This window comes from Physeter macrocephalus, chromosome 4 (assembly GCF_002837175.3).
Source record: "Physeter macrocephalus isolate SW-GA chromosome 4, ASM283717v5, whole genome shotgun sequence".
In the NCBI taxonomy this organism is placed as follows: Eukaryota; Metazoa; Chordata; class Mammalia; order Artiodactyla; family Physeteridae; genus Physeter; species Physeter macrocephalus.
Window position 1 is genome coordinate 15072128 of NC_041217.1, and position 21124 is coordinate 15093251.

Here is a 21124-nt window from a genome sequence, read left to right on the forward strand (position 1 = left end):
AAAGAGAAAGAGGAAGGGAGATAGAAACACAATTTTGCTCTCAAGGAAAATAAAAACAGATCTATTCAAATGCATTTAAAAGTTTTAATCCTCATTATAAGGTAGCATATTGTTGTTAAGCATGTAGATTCTCAGTCAGACTATGTGATTTTGAAGCTCTGCTATTTTAGCTGTGGGCAAGTCAGATTCATTTTTGTAAGTTTCTTTTTCTTCATTGGTAAAGTGGAAATAATGAGTACTCACCTCTAAGGTTTTGGTGAGGATTCATTGTGAAAACATAAGCACTTGGTACCTGGTAAACTCTCAAAAATATCAACTCTTATGATTACTCATTTACCTGAGGATCAAAAAGAAAATAAGGGCGTCCATTCTTCAACTGAATTGCGAAATACTCTTCCTGATTGCCAGGTGATGCCGCAAAGACAATCAAACCTTCAGGCACCCTCGTTCGAAAGCTGGCCTTAATGCCTGGGGAGACAAGTGCAATCAGCGAATCAGTGCTGGGTTTTGTTGATTCTTTCTGATAAACGTACATTTACTTCATTATTATTTATGATGCAGTGAGCACAGTCAGGGAATTATACACAGCAATGCACTGGGATGGTCCCAGCCATTTGGTTTTAACTGTATCCCATTATGAATGCCAACCCATACTTGGAAACTCAAGCCTGCACTCCCGCTAATCAATATATAATGAAGTTTAAATATATGCAAAACTCAACAACATAAAAAGATATGTTGTCAACCCAAAATTGGATACCAGGGGATCAATGCGGTAATATTATCAGAGTCATAAAACTAAATGGGTTTTTGACATGAGTGAAAGAAACACAAGGAGCTTTGTTTAAAATACTTATGAAGTTTAAAGAACTTGTCCAGTAGCAGAAGCTAAAAGCGAAAAAAATCTGCTATGAAGTGGTCCACAGAGCCAATTTTCTGGGATGCCATCCTGTAACCAAATGGTCTACAGCCTTCAGAATTCCAGGGGCTCCACTCACCCCTCAGATCACCTACCAGCACTGCCCATGACACACAGTGTTCCTGTCTCTCAGAAATTACCCCTGCTCAGGAAGCAGGAGAGGCATGAAATAGTTCTCTATGATGTCTTCGCACTACCACCACCTGGCCCAACCTCCATTCTACGGGTATCCCACCCACTCAATGCGTACTATCAAGCTCTTCCTCAGTGTAAGACATTTTGCTAATGTACTGAAACTGGCAAAGAAGTTTAAGATCTTTGTTCTCAAGAGTTTCCAGTTTAGTTGGAGATATAAAATGTGTGTCTTAACAGACACGTCGTACAGGGAGAATCAAATAAGAGGTCAAGAACATACATGAGAACCAAATGACAGCTCAAGAGCACAAAACTGAATAATTAATGGCTATTGATTTGATTAATAATATAGTCAACCAGGATTGTGTAAGTTGGAAGGGGACAGAGCTGCCTTCATGCTGGGCTGGTAACCAAAGTTCTTACATAGCTGAGGGATTCACCCTGGATTCAATAGACTACAACAGGTTCCTGCAATCAGAAACCATGTCTGATTCATCTTTCTACCCCCGGAAATCACATGGTGTCCTGGTGTACTTAGTACATGGATGTGAAGAAAGGAGGTGGAAGGTACAACAAGTGGAAGGTACAACAAGTGGTAAGGAAGGAGTTTTAACACAGGTGTGGAGGCAGGAGGTCAGAAATCATTTTGTGAGCATCAGATTGTCATTTTATAAAATACGTTTTCTATGGAACATTAACATTTGTTGAGTACTCTGATACACAATAAAGAAGAAAAACTAACAAGCCAGTGCCTGACATTAAATTCTAGTTGGTGAAAAAGAATAAAAAAAAAAACTGTAGTGAGGTGTGATAAGTGATACAGACCTATTTACAAGATATAATTTGATTCAAAGGGATTAAGAAAGGTTTCACAAAGAATAAGATGCTTGAGCTTGTTTTCAGAGAATATGAAGGACTTTGGGAGAAACTGTATAAAGGCCTAGAGGCAGGGAAAATATTAAGGAAAGTTGGATGTGGAGGAGGCAGTTAAGAGATGAATCTGGAGAAATAGGCAAGACCCCATCTCAGGCCATATATAGACTATCTGGCTTGAGAAGTTTGAGTAGAAGACAAAGATGGAAAAGAAGATTATGTCATAACTATCTTTAGAGTGAATTATTTTAATACCAGCAAAGGCAAGTCTGGCATGTGGGCTTCAGACTTTCCAAAGAGGCAACTCAAACTTTTCCTGGCCTTCTTAGCTTCTGCACCTTTGTCTTCTAGATTTTATGCTTTTGGTCCTTTTCAAACATACCTGTCCTACTCATTTTGATATTTCATTACCTCACACTCTCTGATTCTCTTTATCCCACCTTCTAGGATATTACATTCTTGCTGTTAGACTCAGTACCTGGTCCATCCTGGCGCCTCTCTCACTTCCTAGAATAAGATCGTTTGTCCCTACACATCACTTTTCAGGATCCAAACTCACTTGAACCCCTGATACTAGCTTTATTACTCTCATCTCTCTTATTCAATGGACTAAAAAAGTTGGAATTTATCCTGTAGACAAAAGGAAGGCTTTAAAATTGGGGTGGAGGAAGGGAAGAAGATGCTCAAAGTCAAGATGAAGGCAACCAAACTAACATTGGAATGTCTGGAGGATGTAGATAATTTAACTACAGAGGAACCAGCTAGGATACTGCTGTGCTTTGGGGGAATAAGATGATAAGGATTTTAATTAAGGACTGACACATAACTAAATGTATTGAAAGAATGGAGTCTATATATTTCAGAAGAGAATCCTTAAAACAAGTGGTTATGAGGTGATGATGGGGGTAAGATGGTCAATTCTTTTCACCAATTACTGAGGGAAAAGTAGCATTATTAACAGAAATAGAAAGGTCAGGTACCGAAGAAAATATGGGGTTGAGGATATAAGCTCCACCTGGGGCACAGTGAGTTTATATTAATAATGTAAAGGAAAAAACTATCCATCATTTGGAAATGAGAAACTAAATCTCACAAGAGAAAATGGGGCTAGAAAAATAAATTGGCAATCACCCACCAATAAATCATGTCCCTGGGAGACAGAGCAAGGACCTGGGAAAAATGCCCCAGACTTAAGGAAAGAATCGGGGCAACAATAAAGTTAGAACAATCAGGATCACATTGTAAAATGGAAACATAGGTAGGAGAGAACTTTAAGAAGGCAAAGTTAGTTAACTATGTAAGCATTTCCTATAGTTCCAGAATAATGAGAGCTGAAGAAAAGCTCACAGAGCTGGTAATTACTATCTTTTTCAATTGAGTAGAACGAGCAGAGTCCAAACTGCTGGGTGATAATTTTTGATGGAATGGATGAGTAGGCAGTGGGTATTGAGGTCTCACTAGAACAATCTGGTAGAGAATGAAATGGGAGACATAGAAACAAAGCATTAGGGTGGCGCAGTCAGATATAAGGAGGACACATCTGCCGACAAAAGCACAGACATGGCCAAAATCTGGTGTACCTTCTGACCAGAGAAAAATCATATTTCTATCAACTCTTCTTCTCTTAAGCTTCTCTCTTTTTGGTTCAGAATGGCTCTCTTCTACAGATGGCTTACCTTTCTGTGACCATTTTAAAATTTCATATGTGGTATCAAATACTATAATTAAGACTATTGTTTTAAAATTAAACAACTGAAGGTTATTTCATAAAAATAGCTACAATTCAGAACACGAAGACAACAACACTCTCTACCAGGGTGCTGTTGGCATCTACATGGTGGTAACCAGGGGAGCAAAAGCCAGGATTTGAATGAGGGAATAAGATAATAATTGCTCAGTCTGGGAATACAACTACTCGTCCCCAGTTGAAGGGAAATTTGATGAATGAAATTATGAATCACAATAAGAATTACAGAGATATTTATCCAAGTTATACTTGGGAAAAAAATCAACTAATATCATATGTTATTCAAGAATGTGCATGTGCATGTGTTTTTCAGACACACCATTTAATTTCCAGCTTTTACACTTACATAGCACAGAAATGTTATATAAAATTTAGCCCAACTAAAATAGAATACACAGATCAAGGGGTATTTCTTGTGAGAAATGAAGATTTAGTAAAGTAACTTGATTTGCTGTTGTATGGTCAAATTGTTTCCTTACATTACAAAGATTTATAATGAATGAGGGGTTTTTTTGCAAGTAAAGAAATAAAAAAATGCACACTTCCATTGAAACATCATGTTCTTGACAATTAATGTTGTAGACATTGATAAATCCTATCTTTTGAGCCAAATGCCTTAAATCATGTAGTCAATCATATGCCTATACATCCCCATCCACTGACTTTAGGCTCAGCCATGTGACTTGTTTCGGGAAAAGAAGTGGAAGCAGACTTGTGGTACCATGTTAGAGAAGAAGCTTTAAATATATACTGTGTGACTGAGCTTGACTCCTATTTTCTCCTGTGCCTTATGAATGTGCTTTCATCCTGGGCTCAAGAATAAGAAGACATGTGGAGCAGAGCAGAGCAGTACCAAAGCATTTTTCTTTTTAGAGGTTTGTGTTAAAGAGCCATGCTGACTAAAATGGGCAAAAAAGTGAAAAATAAATATTTCTCACTTGCTAAAATTTAGATTTTGATGCAAAGAAAACAGGAGATTTCTAAAGTTCAATTTTTTGCTTCAAGTATTTGGGGAAATGATAGAGCATTTTTCTATCGCAATAGAAAAATTTATTCATTCATCCAAGGAATATTTTTAGGAAAATATATTTTGTGCAGCCACCCTTCTAGGCTATTGGGATACAGAGATACATAAAAGAGACATACATCCGTGGTCTCACATTTTTAAAAAATCTGAAAATCCAAGATCTGCATGAAAATACTTAGCTTTTATGTAAATGTGTTTGCAACTTTAAAAATTTAATTATAAAAACAGTACAGTGACAAGCCCATGGAATAGGCAAAGAGTTCTTAAACAATACAGGTAAAAGTATAATAGAAAGGGAAATGGTTATAAATTGTATTAGGATTAAGAACTTTTGTCTAAGAAAAGGCACAAATAAGAGAGTGAAAAGGTAACTAACATAACAGGAGAAGATATTTATAATATATATTTCTGATAACATACATATCCAATAAAAATATATATAATTCCTACAAATCAATAAAAAAAGATGAATGACTCATTAAAAGAATGGGGGCAAATGGCTCTTCAAAAAGATGATGTCCAAATGACAAATAAATGTATGGAAAAGATGCTCAGCATTGTTAGTCATCAGAGAAAGGCAAAATAAAATGCAATACCACTAAACACCCACCAGAATGGCTAAAATAAAATAGAAAATACTAAATGTACTCTAGTACGCAGAGCAACTGGAATGCTCATAACTACTAGTGGGAGTATAATTGGTCCCACCATTCTGAAAAACTGCTTGGCAGTACTTATTAATTTATATCTCTTAAATATATGCATACCTTTTGGTTTAGCCATTCCACTCCAAGTTACATATCCCACCACACACACACACACACACACACACACACACACACACAAATACACAGCTTCAGAAAAATATATAAGTATGTATATAGAAATACTTTTTATTATACCATTAAAATGGAACATACACAAATGCCCACCAACTGCAGAAAGGATAAATAAATGAGGTATAATATAGCAATGGGAATGAACAAAATATAGCCACATGCAACTACAGGCATGAATCTCACAAACAAAATATTGGATAAAAAATGCTAGGCACAAAAGAATACATACTGCATGATCCCTTTTACATCAAGTGTAAAACCACGCAAAATAAATCTATGGTTTTAGAGGTCAAGATAGTGGTAATCCCAGTTGGGGTTTAGAACAGGGCACAATGCAGAGGGCTTCTGGGGGATCAGTACTATTCTATTTATTAATTTCGTGCTGGTTACATAAAGCTATTCAGGTTTTGAAATCTGTCAAACAGTACACCTATGATTTTTGCACTTTTCTGTTTGTATGTTAAACTTCAATACAAAGGTTTGCTGAAAATGAAGAAATAATAGAATTACATAAAATTCAAACTATAAAAGCTGAAAGTGAAAATTCTCTATAGGTTTACCTGTCACCCTCAGAGAAACTACTACCAACAATTTGGCAAAGTTTTTCTCAGAAATATTTATACACATGTATGTCATTGTTTATCTGTTTTTTCTTTACTGAAATTGGATTACATCATGTACACTATTCTGTAAGGTTTTAAAGTTTTTCAAAATAAAATTGCATATATTTAAGGTGTTCAACACGATGATTTATACATATACATAGTGAAATGATTACTACAGTCAAGCTAACATACTATATCCTCACATAGGTACTAATTTTTGTGTGTTAAATGCATCTGATATCTATTCTCTTAGCACCTTTCCATACAGTATTATTATAGTATTATTAAGTATAGTCATCATGCCTATACATTAGCTCTCTAGGCTTTTTCATCCTACATAACTGCAACTTTGTAGTCTTTGACCAACATCTCCCCAGTCCCTGGTAACCACTATTCTACCCCCTGTTTGTATGAGCTTGATTTTTTTAAAAAAAAATTTATTCCACATATCAGTTAGATCCTACAGTATTCATCTTTCTCTATCTGGGTCATTTCACTTAGCATAATGATCTCCAGGTTCATCCATTTTGTTGCAAATGGTAGGAATTCTTTCTTTCTCGCGGTTGAATAATATTCCATTGTACATGTTTGTGTATGTATGTATATTTTCTTTATCCATTCATCCACTGATGGACATTTGGGCTGTTTCCATATCTCAGGTATTGTGAAAAATGCTTCTGTAAGTGTTTTTCACTTTGTAACATAGAGCAGATATCTTTCCACTTCAGTTCACAAAGACACGTGATATTCTCTAATAACTAAATACATTTACATACTTTATTTTATAATTTTATCTTAGATAACATTTAGTTGGTTTCTAATTTTTTGATATTAAAAGTAGTATTGCAACAAACAGTTTTGCTTGCATATTGGTAGGCTCTAAGATAATGTTCAAAGAGATTAATTTTTAAAAATTTTACTCATATTGCCATATGGTCTTTGAAAACTAATAATTAATTCAAATATTGGGTTGGCAAAAAATTTTGTTTGGTTTTTTCCATAAGATGGCTCTAATAGCACTTAGTTGTCTTTTTGTGTGTGTGTGTGTGTGGTACGCAGGCCTCTCACTGTTGTGGCCTCTCCCGTTGCGGGGCACAGGCTCCGGAAGCACAGGCTCAGCGGCCATGGCTCACGGGCCCAGCCGCTCCACGGCATGTGGGATCTTCCCGGACTGGGGCACGAACCCGTGTCCCCTGCATCGGCAGGCGGACTCGCAACCACTGCGCCACCAGGGAAGCCTCGCTTAGTTGTCTTTAACATCACTCGAAACAATTCTGTTAGATTGCATGTGACAGCTGTCATATCAGTGAGTACTTAAAAAAAAAGACATCAAAATTGGTGAATTTTTATGTAGGCATTTTAATGTTGAAGATGGAGGAAAAAAAGCAACATTTTCAGTATGTTATGCTTTATTATTTCAAGAAAGGTAAAAATGCCACTGAAACACACACACAAAAAAGATTTCTGCAGTGTATGGAGAAGGTGCTGTGACTGATCAAACGTGTCAAAAGTGGTCTGCGAAGTTTCATGCTGGAGATTTCCTGCTGGACGATGCTCCATGGTCGCGTAGACCAGTTGAAGTTGATAGCAATCAAATAGAGATATTAACTGAGAACAATCAATGTTATACCACATGGGAGATAGCCAACATATTCAAAATATCCAAATCAAGCATTGAAAATCATTTGTACCAGCTTGGTTATATTAATCACTTTGATATTTGGGTTTCACATAAGTTAAGTGAAAAAAACCTTCTTGACCATACTTCCCATGCGATTCTCTACTTAAACATAACAAAAATGTTCCATTTTTAAAACAAATTGTGACGGGCAATGAAAAGTGGACACTGTACAGTACTGTGGAACAGAAGAGATCAAGGGGCAAGCGAAATGAACCACCACCAACCACACCAAAGGGTGGTCTTCAACCAGAGAAGGGGATGTTGTGTATATGGTGGGATTGGAAGGGAGTCCTCTGTTATGAGCTCCTTCTGGAAAACCAAACGATTAATTCCAACAAGTACTGCTCCCAATTAGACCAACTGAAAACAGCACTCGACAGAAAGCATACAGAATTAGTCAACAGAAAATGCATAATCTTCCATCAGAATAATGCAAGACCACGTGTTTCTTTGATGACCAGGCAAAAAACTGTTACAGCTTGGCTGGGAAGTTCTGATTCACCTGCTGTATTCAACAGACATTGTACCTTCGAATTTCCATTTATTTTGGTCTTTACAAAATTCTCTTAATGGAAAAATTTCAATTCCTTGGAAGACTGTAAAAGGCACCTAGAACAGTTCTTTGCTCAAAAAGATAAAAAGTTTTGGGAAGATGGAGTTATGAAGTTGTCTGAAAAATCGCAGAAGGTAGTAGAACAAAATGGTGAATATCTTGTTTAATAAAGTTCTTGGTAAAAATGAAAAATGTGTCTTTTATTTTTACATAAAAACCAAAGGAACCTTTTGGCCAACCCAATACTTTTTCAGAGTTTGAATGACCACATCCGCATACTCTGGCCAATAATGGATATTTCAAAATCTGAGATGAAAGAATGAGAATTCAGGTTTGTTTTAATTCACTTTTCATATTATTGGTGATAGTAAAAACTTCATATATATGTTAACCATAAAGATAGCCATATATTTTTATGGGAGTTGTGCACACAAATGTCTCTTGTCCAATTTCAAAGGTCTATTTATTGGTTTCTACTTGATTTATTTGAGTTCTTTAAATATTGTGGGTCATCATATGTTATGAGTCACCATTCTCTGTCTCCTGGATTATTGTAATTATCTCCCTTAACATTTTTGACCTCCCTTTTTCCATCCTTGCTCCATGCCCCCCACAACATACAACACCCCCCCACCCCCCCCCACACACATACTATAGTCTATTCTAAAATAATAGCTAGAGTCATCCCATCAAAGGACAATTCTGGTCACGTCTTTCCTCTATTTGGTGACCACCAAAGGCTTCTTGTCTCACATCAAGTTAAAGGCAAAGTCATCATAATAGCCTACAACATCTTAAATAATCCAGCCTTCACTATGTCTCCCATTTCCAATTATGTTTCCCCTCCCTTTCTCCACTCTGGCCACCTCAGTAATTGTTCTTCCCTCTGCCTGGAAACATCTTTCCCAGGTATCGGCATGGTTTGGTATCTCATTTTTTTAACAGGCATTTTCTCAAATTCAACTTCTCTGAGAAACCCATTAAGACTGGTTTATTAACAATTATAATCACCCGTCTGCTTTGCCTTTCTGCATAGCACTCACCATCTCCAGCCCGTACTATACTTTCATCATTTATTTTATTTACCTCATATTTCCACCCCTTAAAATATAAATCTAGAACAGTGCCTGCTTCATTCTAAGCCCTCAATAAATTTTTGAAGGATTAGATGTTGATACTTTTTTAAAAAAAAACTTGTAATTTATTCCTCCCCTGCTCCCCTTGGTAACCATAGCTTTGTTTTCTATGTCTGTGAGTCTATTTCTGTTTTGTAAATAAGTTCATTTGTATCCTATTTTTAGATTCCACATATAAGTGATATCATATGGTATTTGTCTTTCTGTGTCTGACTTACTTCACTTAGTATGATAATCTCTAGGTCCGTCCATATTGATGCAAATGGCATTATTTCATCCTTTTTTTTACAGCTGAGTAATATTCCACTGTATATATATATATATATATATATATATATATATATATATACACCACATCTTCTTTATCCATTCATCCGTCAATAGATATTTAGGTTGCTTCCATGTCTTGGCTATTTTAAATAGTGCTACAAACATCGGGTTGCATGTATCTTTTCTAATTATGTTTTTCTCTGGATATATTCCCAGAAGTGGGATTGCAGGATCATATGGTAGCTCTAGTTTTAGTTTTATATGGAACCCCCATACTGTTCTCCATAGTGACTACACCAATTTACATTCCCACCAACAGTGTAGGAGGGTTCCTTTTTCTCCACACTTTCTCCAGCATTTATTATTTGTAGACATTTTTGATGATGGCCATTCTGACCAGTGTGAGGTGATACCTCATTGATCCTTTGTCTAGATAGCTGTTTCAAATACTTTCTCCCAGTTTGCTGTGTGCCTTTTAACCTTATGTTGTTTTTCATTATTGTATAGGCTAAAATAAAACGACTCAAAACTTTAAAACATTTTTTCTTAATTTCTTCTAGAATTGGTGCTTTAATTAGAAAGTACTTCCTTCCTCACAAAATAATAAAAAGTAGTCTTTAATAGTTTCTTATAGCATATTCATGACTATAACATTTAAAATTTTAGTCCAGATGATTCAGCTTCCCATTGGATAACGATAGCAGCCTAATATTTCTGCATTTTTCTCTAAAAACCATTCTGATCATGAAGGAGAACAAATATAATCACCATAACCCAAGCCTATAGAGTCACTAGGAGACAGAGAATTCTAAAAACGTCAATATGTAAAATAGAGAAATAAACATTCTAAACCAGAAGAGTCAGCACCAGAGTTCACACTGGTGTTGAGAGTAGAATAAAGAATGAACAGAAAAGGGCAGAGGGCAGCAAGGAACCAGCCATGGCAGAAGTCAGATAAAATCACCCCCTGAAAGTCAGTTCCTCCCAGAGTTAAAAAAACAAACAAGCAAGCAAACAAACAACAACAACACTGAGAACAAAATATTGGCTACTGAGATATTCAAAGAGCCCTGAAAGGGTCCAGGAAAAGAGCAATCTGTGGAAGGCACTGCTTCCAGAGAAAAGGGAAAGCGCTACAAGGAGACATATCTCTTAGCGTCAGAGAAGGAAGCAAACAGGAAATTAAGAGTTCTGAATTAACAAAAGAGAATCAGAAAATCAGAAAACACACAAATCAACACAGAGCGCACCATCTATCACCATTCGCAAAAACAACAGGATGTGTCTCTCTTGAACCAAAAAACCTACCCCAAACCTTCATCCTAACTGATATACCATTGGTATTACATATTCAGCAAAAGGTAAGACATTTCAAAATGACTGGAGATTATCATATAATATCCTTATACAGCTACTGTAAGAACAAAGTGAAATTGAGAACCAAAACATTTTAGCTGAAGAAAATTCTTCCCTCCAAAATCCAAGCACAGAAACTATAATTATAGGAAACTATAACACAGCTCCCCAGCATGAATGCAAGAGCTGCTAAAAAGCATTTACAGATATGAAAAAAAAAATCTTGAACCAGAATTTCAAATTCTCATAACTGACATGGATATGTAGAATATATAAAGAAATCCTACAATGAAATCCTACAACTCAATACATTTTTTTCAAAGAGGAAATGAAACTGGCCAAGAGGCAAATGAAAAGATGCTCAACATAGCTTAATCATCAGGGATATGCAAATCAAACCCACAATGAGATATTACCTCATACCTGTCAGAATGGCTATCATCAAAAAGAACACAAATAACAAATTCTGGCCAGGATGTGGAGAAAAGGGGACTCTTGTACGCTGTTGGTGGGAGTGTAAATTGGTGCAACCACTGTGGAAAACAGGATGGAGGTTTCTCAAAGCACTAAAAATAGAACTACCATATGACCCAGCAATTCCACTCCTGGGTATATATCCAAAAATAAATAAATAAATACATAAATAAAAACACTAATTCAAAAAGATACAAGCACCCCAATGTTCAAAGCAGCATTGTTTACAATTGCCAAGATACTGAAGTAACATAAATGTCCATCGACAGATGAATGGCTAAAGAAGATGTGGTATATGTACAATGGAATACTACTCAGCCATTAAAAAGAATGGAATTTTGCTATTTGCAGCAACATGGATGGTCTTGGAGGGCATTGTGCTAAGTGAAATAAGTCAGAGAAAGACAAATATTGCATGATATCACTTGTATGTAGAATTTAAAAAATACAAAAAACTAGTAAATATAACAAAAAAGCAGCAGACTCACAGATATAGAGAACCAACTAGTGGTTACCAGTGGAGAGAGGGGAGAGGAGCTATATAGTGGTGGAGAGTGGGGGTACAAACTATTGGGTATAAGATAGGCTACAAAGATACACTGTACAACACAGGGACTACAGCCAATATTTTGTAATAACTGTAAATGGAAAGTAACCTTTAAAATTGTATAAAAGAATTTAAAAAATTAAAAAGTTTGAACAGTCATGACCAACAAACCCTGATATGTGAATAATAAGGTTCACAAGGAAGATGCTCAGTTTCATCAATCATCAGGGAACTGCAAATTAAAACTACAATGAGATACCATGTTATACTCACTAGAATGGCTAAAATTAAAAACACTAAATTCTGCTGTATGTAAATGTAAGATGGAGCAACCATTTCAGAAAACTGCTTGGTATTTTCTTACTAAAACATATACATAGCCTATGACTCATTCTGTGGCTTGTCTTTTCATATTCTTAGCATCTTTTGAAGAAGCTGAATTTATCATTTTTGAATGGATAGTGCTTTTTTTTGTGTGTGTGTGGTACGCGGGCCTCCCCCCGTTGCGGCCTCTCCCGTTGCGGAGCACAGGCTCCGGACGCGCAGGCTCAGCGGCCATGGCTCACGGGCCCAGCCGCTCCGCGGCATGTGGGATCCTCCCAGACCGGGGCGCGAACCCGGTTCCCCTGCATCGGCAGGCGGACGCGCAACCACTGCGCCACCAGGGAAGCCCGATAGTGCTTTTTATATCCTAAGAAGTCTTTACCAACACCAAGGTCACCAAGATATTCTCTCATTTTTCTCCTAAAAGCTTTATAATTTTAGCTTTTATTTTTAGGACTTTGACTCCATCTCAGATTAATTTGTATGTATCATGTGAGGTAGGGATCCAGCTTCATTTTTTCCAGATCACTCCAGATTATGCAATATCATTGGTGAAAAGATTATGCCTTCCTCATTGAATTGCCTTAACTTCACCAAATTTAATTGACAATGGAAATTTGGGTCTATTTCTAATCTATTTGTCAGTACTTCACAAATAATACAATGTCTTGATTTTTGTGGCCTTATTTTAAGTCATGAAGTCAGACAGCATAAGTCTGACAAATTCATCAGACTATATTCAATCTTGTTTTCAAATATTCTAGATCCTTTGAATTTCCTTTTAACTTGTAGAATCAATTTGAGAATTTCTTTAAAACGCTTGCTGTAATTTTGATTGAAATTACATTAAGCCTATAGATTGACGTGAGGGGAAGGACTATTTTAACAACCTTTTGTTTATCATCCACAATCATGATAACTCTTCTCATTTATTTATATTTACTTTAATTTTCCTAAGTCATTTTACAATTTTGGGTGTAGAATCTTTTCACTTATTTTGTTAGATTTAAGTATTATGTTTTGGATGTGCTTTTAAATGCCACTTTTACACTTTTTTCAACTATTTATTATTAGTATATTTGATTAATTTTATCTACATTGATTTTGTATGTGCTACCTTTCTGAATTCTTATTATTGAATAGTTCTAGTACTTAGAGATTGAATATACATACATAATCACGTCAACTACAAATAAAGACATACTTCTTTTCCTTTCCAACATTTGTGACTTTTATTTATTTTATTGTTTTATTGCAGAGGCTAGGACCATTAGTAAAATTTGAATGCTGATCCCAATCTTAGAAGCAAAGCATATATTGTTTCACCATTGAGTATATTAGCTGTAGGATGTTCAAAGTGGTCCTTTATTTAATTAGGAAAGTCCCCCTCTATTGCTAGTTTGCTGAAAGTTTTCATTATGAGTAGGTATTAAATTTTGTCAAATCCTTTCCAGATCTATTGAGAAAATATGATATTTTGCTCCAATCCCTCTATTAATGTGGTGAATCATATTGATTGGTTTTTTAAATTAATTCAAAATCTACCCTCCACTGCCCATTATTCTTTTTTTTTAATAAATTTATTTATTTTATTTATTTATTTTGGGCTGCGTTGGGTCTTTGTTGCTGTGTGCAGGCTTCCTCTAGCTGCAGCAAGCGGGGGCTACTCTTCCTCACGTGGGCTTCTCATTGTGGTGGCTTCTCTTGTTGCGGAGCATGGGCTCTAGGTGTGTGGGTTTCAGTAGTTCTGGCACACGGGCTCAGGAGTTGTGGCTCGCAGGCTCTAGAGTGCAGGCTCAGTAGTTGTGGCACACAGGCTTAGTTCCTCCGTGGCATGTGGGATCTTCCCGGACCAGGGCTCAAACCCGTGTCCCCTACGTTGGCAGGCAGGTTCTTAACCACTGCGCCACCAGGGAAAGGCGGATTCTTAACCACTGCACCACCAGGGAAGCCCTGCCCATTATTCTTGAAAGCCAACGTTGGGCCTTGATATCTGTTTCCATTTCATCGATATCTGATCTTAATTATTTTCCATATCTTATTATTTGGAGTTTAATTTATTCTTTTGATAGCTCTTTTAATAAGAAACATGGAAAGGCTCAGATCTTTTTTTTCTAAGATAATCATTTAACCTAAACATTAACTCCTAAACATTTTACCTGCATCTTAAAAGCTGATAATGCTGTAGTTTCATTTTTTAACTTTTAAATTTTCAACTAAAATAATTCCCTTGTCATTTCCTTTTTGATTTACACGTTATTTAAAAATGAGTTAATTTTAAATATTTAGAAATTTTCTAAATGAGATATTTTAGAAATTTTCTAAATGAGATATCATTTAGAAATGAGATATCATTCACATATTGACTTTAAATTTAATTCCATGTAGTCAGAGAATAAGCACTATGACTTCAATCCTTTGAAATTTTGTGAGACTTCTTTATGGTCCAGTATATACTTTCCAAGTACATTTGAAAAGAATGAGTGTTTTCCAGGCTGGGATATAGTGTTCAATAAATACCATTTAAGTTCACTGGTAGTGTTGATTGCTTTTTCTATATTCTTATAGATCTTTAGCTACTTCTTTTATTAATTACTAAGAAAGTCATTTAAAAATCTTCACATATGGTAGTGAATTTGCCTATTTTCTCCCTAGTTTATAAATTTTATTTCATATATTTTGAAACTCTACTATTACATAGTAATACATTTAGGATATTTTCTTCTTGAAGAATTGACTGTTTATCAATGTGAAATGTCTTTATTTCCAGTAATACTACTGGTCTTGAGGATTACTTTGATATAAATATTGCCACTGCTATTTTGTTATGAAAAGTGTTTCATGATTTATGTTTTCCATCCTTTTACTTTTAATCCATCTGTTTTTTTATACTTAAAGTACATCTCTTGTAAACAGTGTATATTAGAGTCTTGTGCTTTTAGCCAGTCTGATAATCTTCGCCTTTTTGTTGGTGTGTTTATATATTTTCATTCAATGTAATTATCGATATGGTTGAATTTAAGTTTACCGTCTTACTATCTGTCTTCGTTCTTCTTTTTCTTTTTTTTTTTTTTTTTTTTGCATTTGTTCTTTAATTGTGCCTATCCTAACTTGTTTTGGATTAGTAGAATTATTTAAATATTCTTTTTTTTCTTTTTTTTTTTTTTTTTTTTTGCATTTGTTCTTTAATTGTGCCTATCCTAACTTGTTTTGGATTAGTAGAATTATTTAAATATTCCATTTTATTTCTTTCTCATTTTTTTACCTAAACTTCCTAAAATGGTTACTCTATGGACCATCATATGCATTCTTAACTTAAAATATTCTACCAGATATCGATATTATACCACTTCAGATATAAGATTCCTGTGGCAGCATACTTCCAATCATTTGTGCTATTTTTGCCATAAATTTTACTTTTATGTAGGTTGTAAACTACAGAATATATTTATATTTTGGGTTTTGCCAAATGTCTTTTTTAAAAATTAGGAAAAAATATTTTCCATTTATTCACATAGTTTTTGTTTCCATTTCCCTCCATTCCTTCATCAGATCTTTATTCCTACCTGGTATTATTTTCCTTTAGCCTGAAAAAAATTCTTTAGCATTTGCTGAATTTCAGAACTATTCACAATATATTTACTCAGTTTTTGTTTATCTGAAAATGTCTTTCAACTTCATTTTTGAATATTTTCACTGAACACAGAATTCAGGTTGACTTTTCTTTTTTTTAGGTTTTTAAAGATATTCCATTATCTTCTGGCCTCCATTATTTCAGATAAAGTGTCAGCCATCATTCTTTTCATCATTTCCCTGTAACATTTTTTCTCCTAGATGGTTTAAGTTTCTTTCTTTTCCTTTATCTTTGTTTCAGTAATTTTTACTATAATATGTCTAAGATGTGATTTTCATTGTATTTATCCTGTTTGAAAGTCACTGAGCTTCTCTGATCCATAGGCTGCTGTTTTATCACAAAATCTGAAGATTTATCAGCAGTTGTTTCCTCAAATATTTTTTTCTGCCTATTTTCTCTTTTCCTTCTTCCTGGAACCCTGTCTCCACGTAAGTTAGAACTCCTGATATTATCTCACAGGTTACTCATCCTCTGTTTTTCTTTCAATCTTTTTTCTCTTGTTTTCATGTCGTTATTTTATAACTATCTATGTTCAAATTCATTCATCTTTTGTTTTGCACTGTCCATCTGCTCTTAAGCTCATCCAGTAAAGATTTTGAACTTTTATTATATTCCTTTTAGAGCAATCATTTCTCTTCTAAAATGCTGTATTCTCTTTATCTACTACATGTATTTTTACCTTTAAATTCTTTAAAATATTTATAATATTTGCTATACTATTTTCATTCTAATTTTAATAATTTGGTCATCTGGAAATATGCCTCTGTTGACTGTGTTGAACTGAAACTGGGCTCTAATTACATTGAGTTCACTTGTGATTATCCCAACTCCCAATGACTGATGATGTCATTGTTTTGATTTTATTCATATTTAAACTGGCAGGAGACTAGATTTTTTGGTTCAAATTTGGATTCAATCCTTTCATATCTCTGGAACCAATCACTGGAAGAGTGTGTAGGAGTCCATTTCTAGGCCCTCTTCAACAGATACTTTCTTGGCAAAATATGAGTGGAGAGCATAATAGGATTTGGGAACTGACCTACTTGTTTTGGCATTTGGACTTCTTCTAGAGCTCATGTCATGTCACTAGGGCACATTGACAGTTGACAGCTGCTTTATTCTTGACTCTGAAGATTTTCCCTATATATATATATACAGGCTTATACCTCTGGGACCAAGTACCCACCCTCAGATATAGAAAGTTCCACAGCTCTCCCTTCAACTATGAAACACTTATTTCTTACTAAAATTCAGTTTGTCCAGGGTTTTCTGTATTACCTGCTCTTTGATAGCCTCACAGAAAAATATGATATTTATTTAGCCTAGATTTTTCTTGTTACATGGTAGTGAAAGTCCTTCTCACTCTTCTACCTCCAAATTTGAAGCAGAAGTTTCTATTAATTTTATAAGTGTTTTTGTGGGAACAGTAAAGCAAATGATTTATATATAGATCCGGTCACTTGTAGACTGTTCTATTAGTGACATATTTTTAACAGATTGTCTTGGATTTTATAGGAGATAATATTATCAGAAAATAATGATTATTTAATCATTTTAAGTCCAAGTTTTATAATTCCTATTTCTTATTGCATTGATAAGACTGCTAGAACAGTGACATGGGACAGTGGCCATAGATCTCTATCTTTTTAGTGCTACTTCTATATTTTTCTGAAGATTGATATATTTATCCACTTATTTTTCAACTGGTGAATCACCTTTATATTGAAAATTTTTCCTTGTGGCAAATCCTGAATCTCTCTTGCTTGAAAGTATGCCTATATTGTCTAAATCTATACTTTACGAATAGATGACTATGGTCCTCTCATAAGAATCCTTCAAAAATTTAGAATAGCTTTTAGGTCAGACATTTTTTCCTTTTAACCTTCAATTATAGGGGTAAACATTTTTTCCCCTTTAGAAATAGATATTGATCCACTGGTTGAGAAAAGTCAATCAAATATTACATTAAATTAAAAAACCCCAAACCAATTAACATGCGATAACTTTTAGCAGGAATAAAAGAATATGAAAACAACAACTTACTTTAAAATATTTTAACTTGTAAACATAGAGAAAATTAAATAGACAATAATTTAAACATAACTTAGTTCCATTAATTTACCTTTTCTTTCACCAAAATATACTTTTTTCCTGAGAAATAAAGATAAGAAAGGCATAATACTCATCTCATATAGAACTTGTTCTGCAGTATATGGGCCAAATGAATACAAAACGCTATAAATGACATACTTAAAGAAGGATATGTAATTCACAGATGTTAAATAGCAAAAAAAAAAAAAAAGACTAACTGTTAAAATGAGGGCAGAGCAGCATATGTGAAAGTTCACAGAAGCTGTGATGACTGAGCTGGATTGTGAAGGATGAATTATAATTTAGCTGATGGACAATGATGTAAAGAGCACATAGGGCTTCTAAAGCCAAGTGACAGATATAGACAAACGTTCATAAAAAAAGAAGATACTGTAGTAGAAGAGAGGCATTTTCCTGAAGCTTTTTAAACTACTGTCACAACCAGTATCTCTCTTTCTTGTTGACTTTAAAAAATATCTGCTAGAATTTAGCTTTTACAGTCTGCCTAGTGCCCCTTCCTTGTATTGTAGAAGGAAGTACCAAACCAAATCACTGAGATGAGAATGAAAGGTACTAGAATCTGGTGTTATCACTAAAGTCTCCTTCAGATGCATCACACAACCAAATCCATTGATCCGGATGCTAAGGATGTGACAGTCAACACATTTTTCAAATCCTGCTAGGAGCCATGTGAAAGAAACAGGTATAGCCTGGGGTAAGAGTTACTTATCTCTGACATAAGCCACATTGTTCATCTCTCATTCAATAGAAAATTCCAATAGAATAAACAAAGATATGACTCAGTTTTAAAACAAATCTATAAGAGATCAAAGATGCCTTATTAGATCAGTATATTAAATTGGCCAAAGATTTATAAAGAACTGCTGTAAAACAACACAAATTAAATATATTAATGTAATAGTCAAGGTGTATTTTGTCAGGAAATTTACGGGGTGTGGAGAATGGAGTCTTGTTGCATGAGCTTCTAAAATTAAAATAACTCTTCACATAAAATTAATGTATTCTATTACATAGATATTTTCTTATCTTTGCCCTCATAAAGAAAGCAGAACTCCTTTGGCTTCATTCTAAAATATCCCTTCTGCTTCATTCCCACTCATACCACTTGCTTGGGGATGGATTTCTAGTTGCCTGTTTGGTGCATTAGGGAATGTAGAAGTTCAGTTTCATATAGAAGCAACTCTAGCTGTACAGCTTAATTTGAATTATGCAAATAAGTTCTAAATTGGAAAAAAGTTTTTCTTTTTACTTGACTGCCATTAGATGGTGCTAAAAATGTCTCCATTCATAAAATATTTATGGCTAACCAGCCCTATAAATACATGAATAACAAAATCTTCATTGACTATAGTTAACAAAATAACAATTGAAAACTAATCTGAAAATAATAGAAATGGCCTGAAATTAATCCCCAAACGGCTAACTCTTTATTAGAATGCCAAATGTGTTATTTATTTAAATATGTATTATTTCTTAATTTTTAAAATTAAATTGTTTTTCATCTGCTTACTACTAAAGAACTTGGGAAACATTAAATCAGCATTCTAAAAATTACTTTGTAAATGAAGATTAGGATAAAAAGTAGGGAAATACTAGAGAAAAATAAGAATAAAGAATTTTACTGTGTAGGAAGTTTTAAGAAACAGTAGTTAATCCTAATCTTTATGAAACAAAGAATGCTCTCTTTCATCTTTTAAAATAATCCTCCATTTCAACCTAGGAACAATTAAAAACTGTGACTGCCTGAATGTCACTGTTATAAGGACCAATCATGCTTTACAATCTCCAAATGATAAGTATACAAGGAAGAATTATCACCAGATACTTTCTGAAACATATATATGCCAGGACGCTTATTTCCTGCACAGAATAGGCCTCAGTTAATAGATGTACTGGATTAGGTGATCTCTAAAATCCTGTAGTAGTGTGTGACTTTATAAATTAATGAACTGGAATTTTCATCTAACTGCCTTTTCATTTCTGATTTTATAGCAAGAGACTTCTCAAGTTGCTTATCTTCCTTTCCATTTCGTATAGATAGTCTTGCAACCACTGTCAGGCAACTATTCCCACTGCCTTAGATACTTGGAATCTTACTCTAGGTTTTTGGGTTTGTTTTTTTTTTAACATCTTTATTGGAGTATAATTGCTTTACAATGGTGTGTTAGTTTCTGGTTTATAACAAAGGGAATCAGTCATACATATACATATGACCCCATATCTCTTCCCTCTTACGTCTCCCTCCCTCCCACCCTCCCTATCCCACCCTTCTAGCTGGTCACAAAGCACCGAGCTGATCTCCCTTGCTATGTGGCTGCGTCCAACTAGCTATCTATTTTACATTTAGTAGTGTATATATATGTCCATGCCACTCTCTCAGTTTGTCCCAGCTTACCCTTCCCCCACCCCTTATCCTCAAGTCCATTATCTAGTAGGTCTGTGTCTTTACTCCTGTCTTGCCCCTAGGTTCTTCATGACCATTTTTTTTTTTTTTTTAGATTCCATATATATGTGTTAGCATACAGTATTTGTTTTTCTCTTTCTGACTTATTTCACTCTGTATGACAGTCTTCAGGTCCATCCACCTCACTACAAATAACTCAATTTCGTTTCTTTTTATGGCTGAGTAACATTCCATTGTATATATGTGCCACATCGTATTTATCCATTCACCTGCTGATGGACACTTAGGTTGCTCCCATGTCCCGGCTATTGTAAATAGAGCTGCAGTGAATATTTGGGTACATGACTCTTTTTGAATTATGGTTTTCTCGGGGTATATGCCCAGTAGTGGGATTGCTGGGTCGTATGGTAGTTCTATTTGTAGTTTTTTAAGGAACCTCCATACTGTTCTCCATAGTGGCTGTATCAATTTACATTCCCACCAACAGT

The 21124-nt window shown here is 34.8% G+C and overlaps 1 protein-coding gene across 1 annotated transcript in view; it reads right to left on the bottom strand.

The window, feature by feature from the left end:
- The window catches only part of USH2A (usherin), an 829367-nt gene that overhangs the window by 515121 nt on the left and 293122 nt on the right, over positions 1 to 21124 (bottom strand). The window contains exon 21 of the mRNA XM_028488076.1: positions 338 to 468. Coding sequence (XP_028343877.1) covers positions 338 to 468 — 131 coding nt within the window. The remainder of the gene's footprint in view (positions 1 to 337; positions 469 to 21124) is intronic.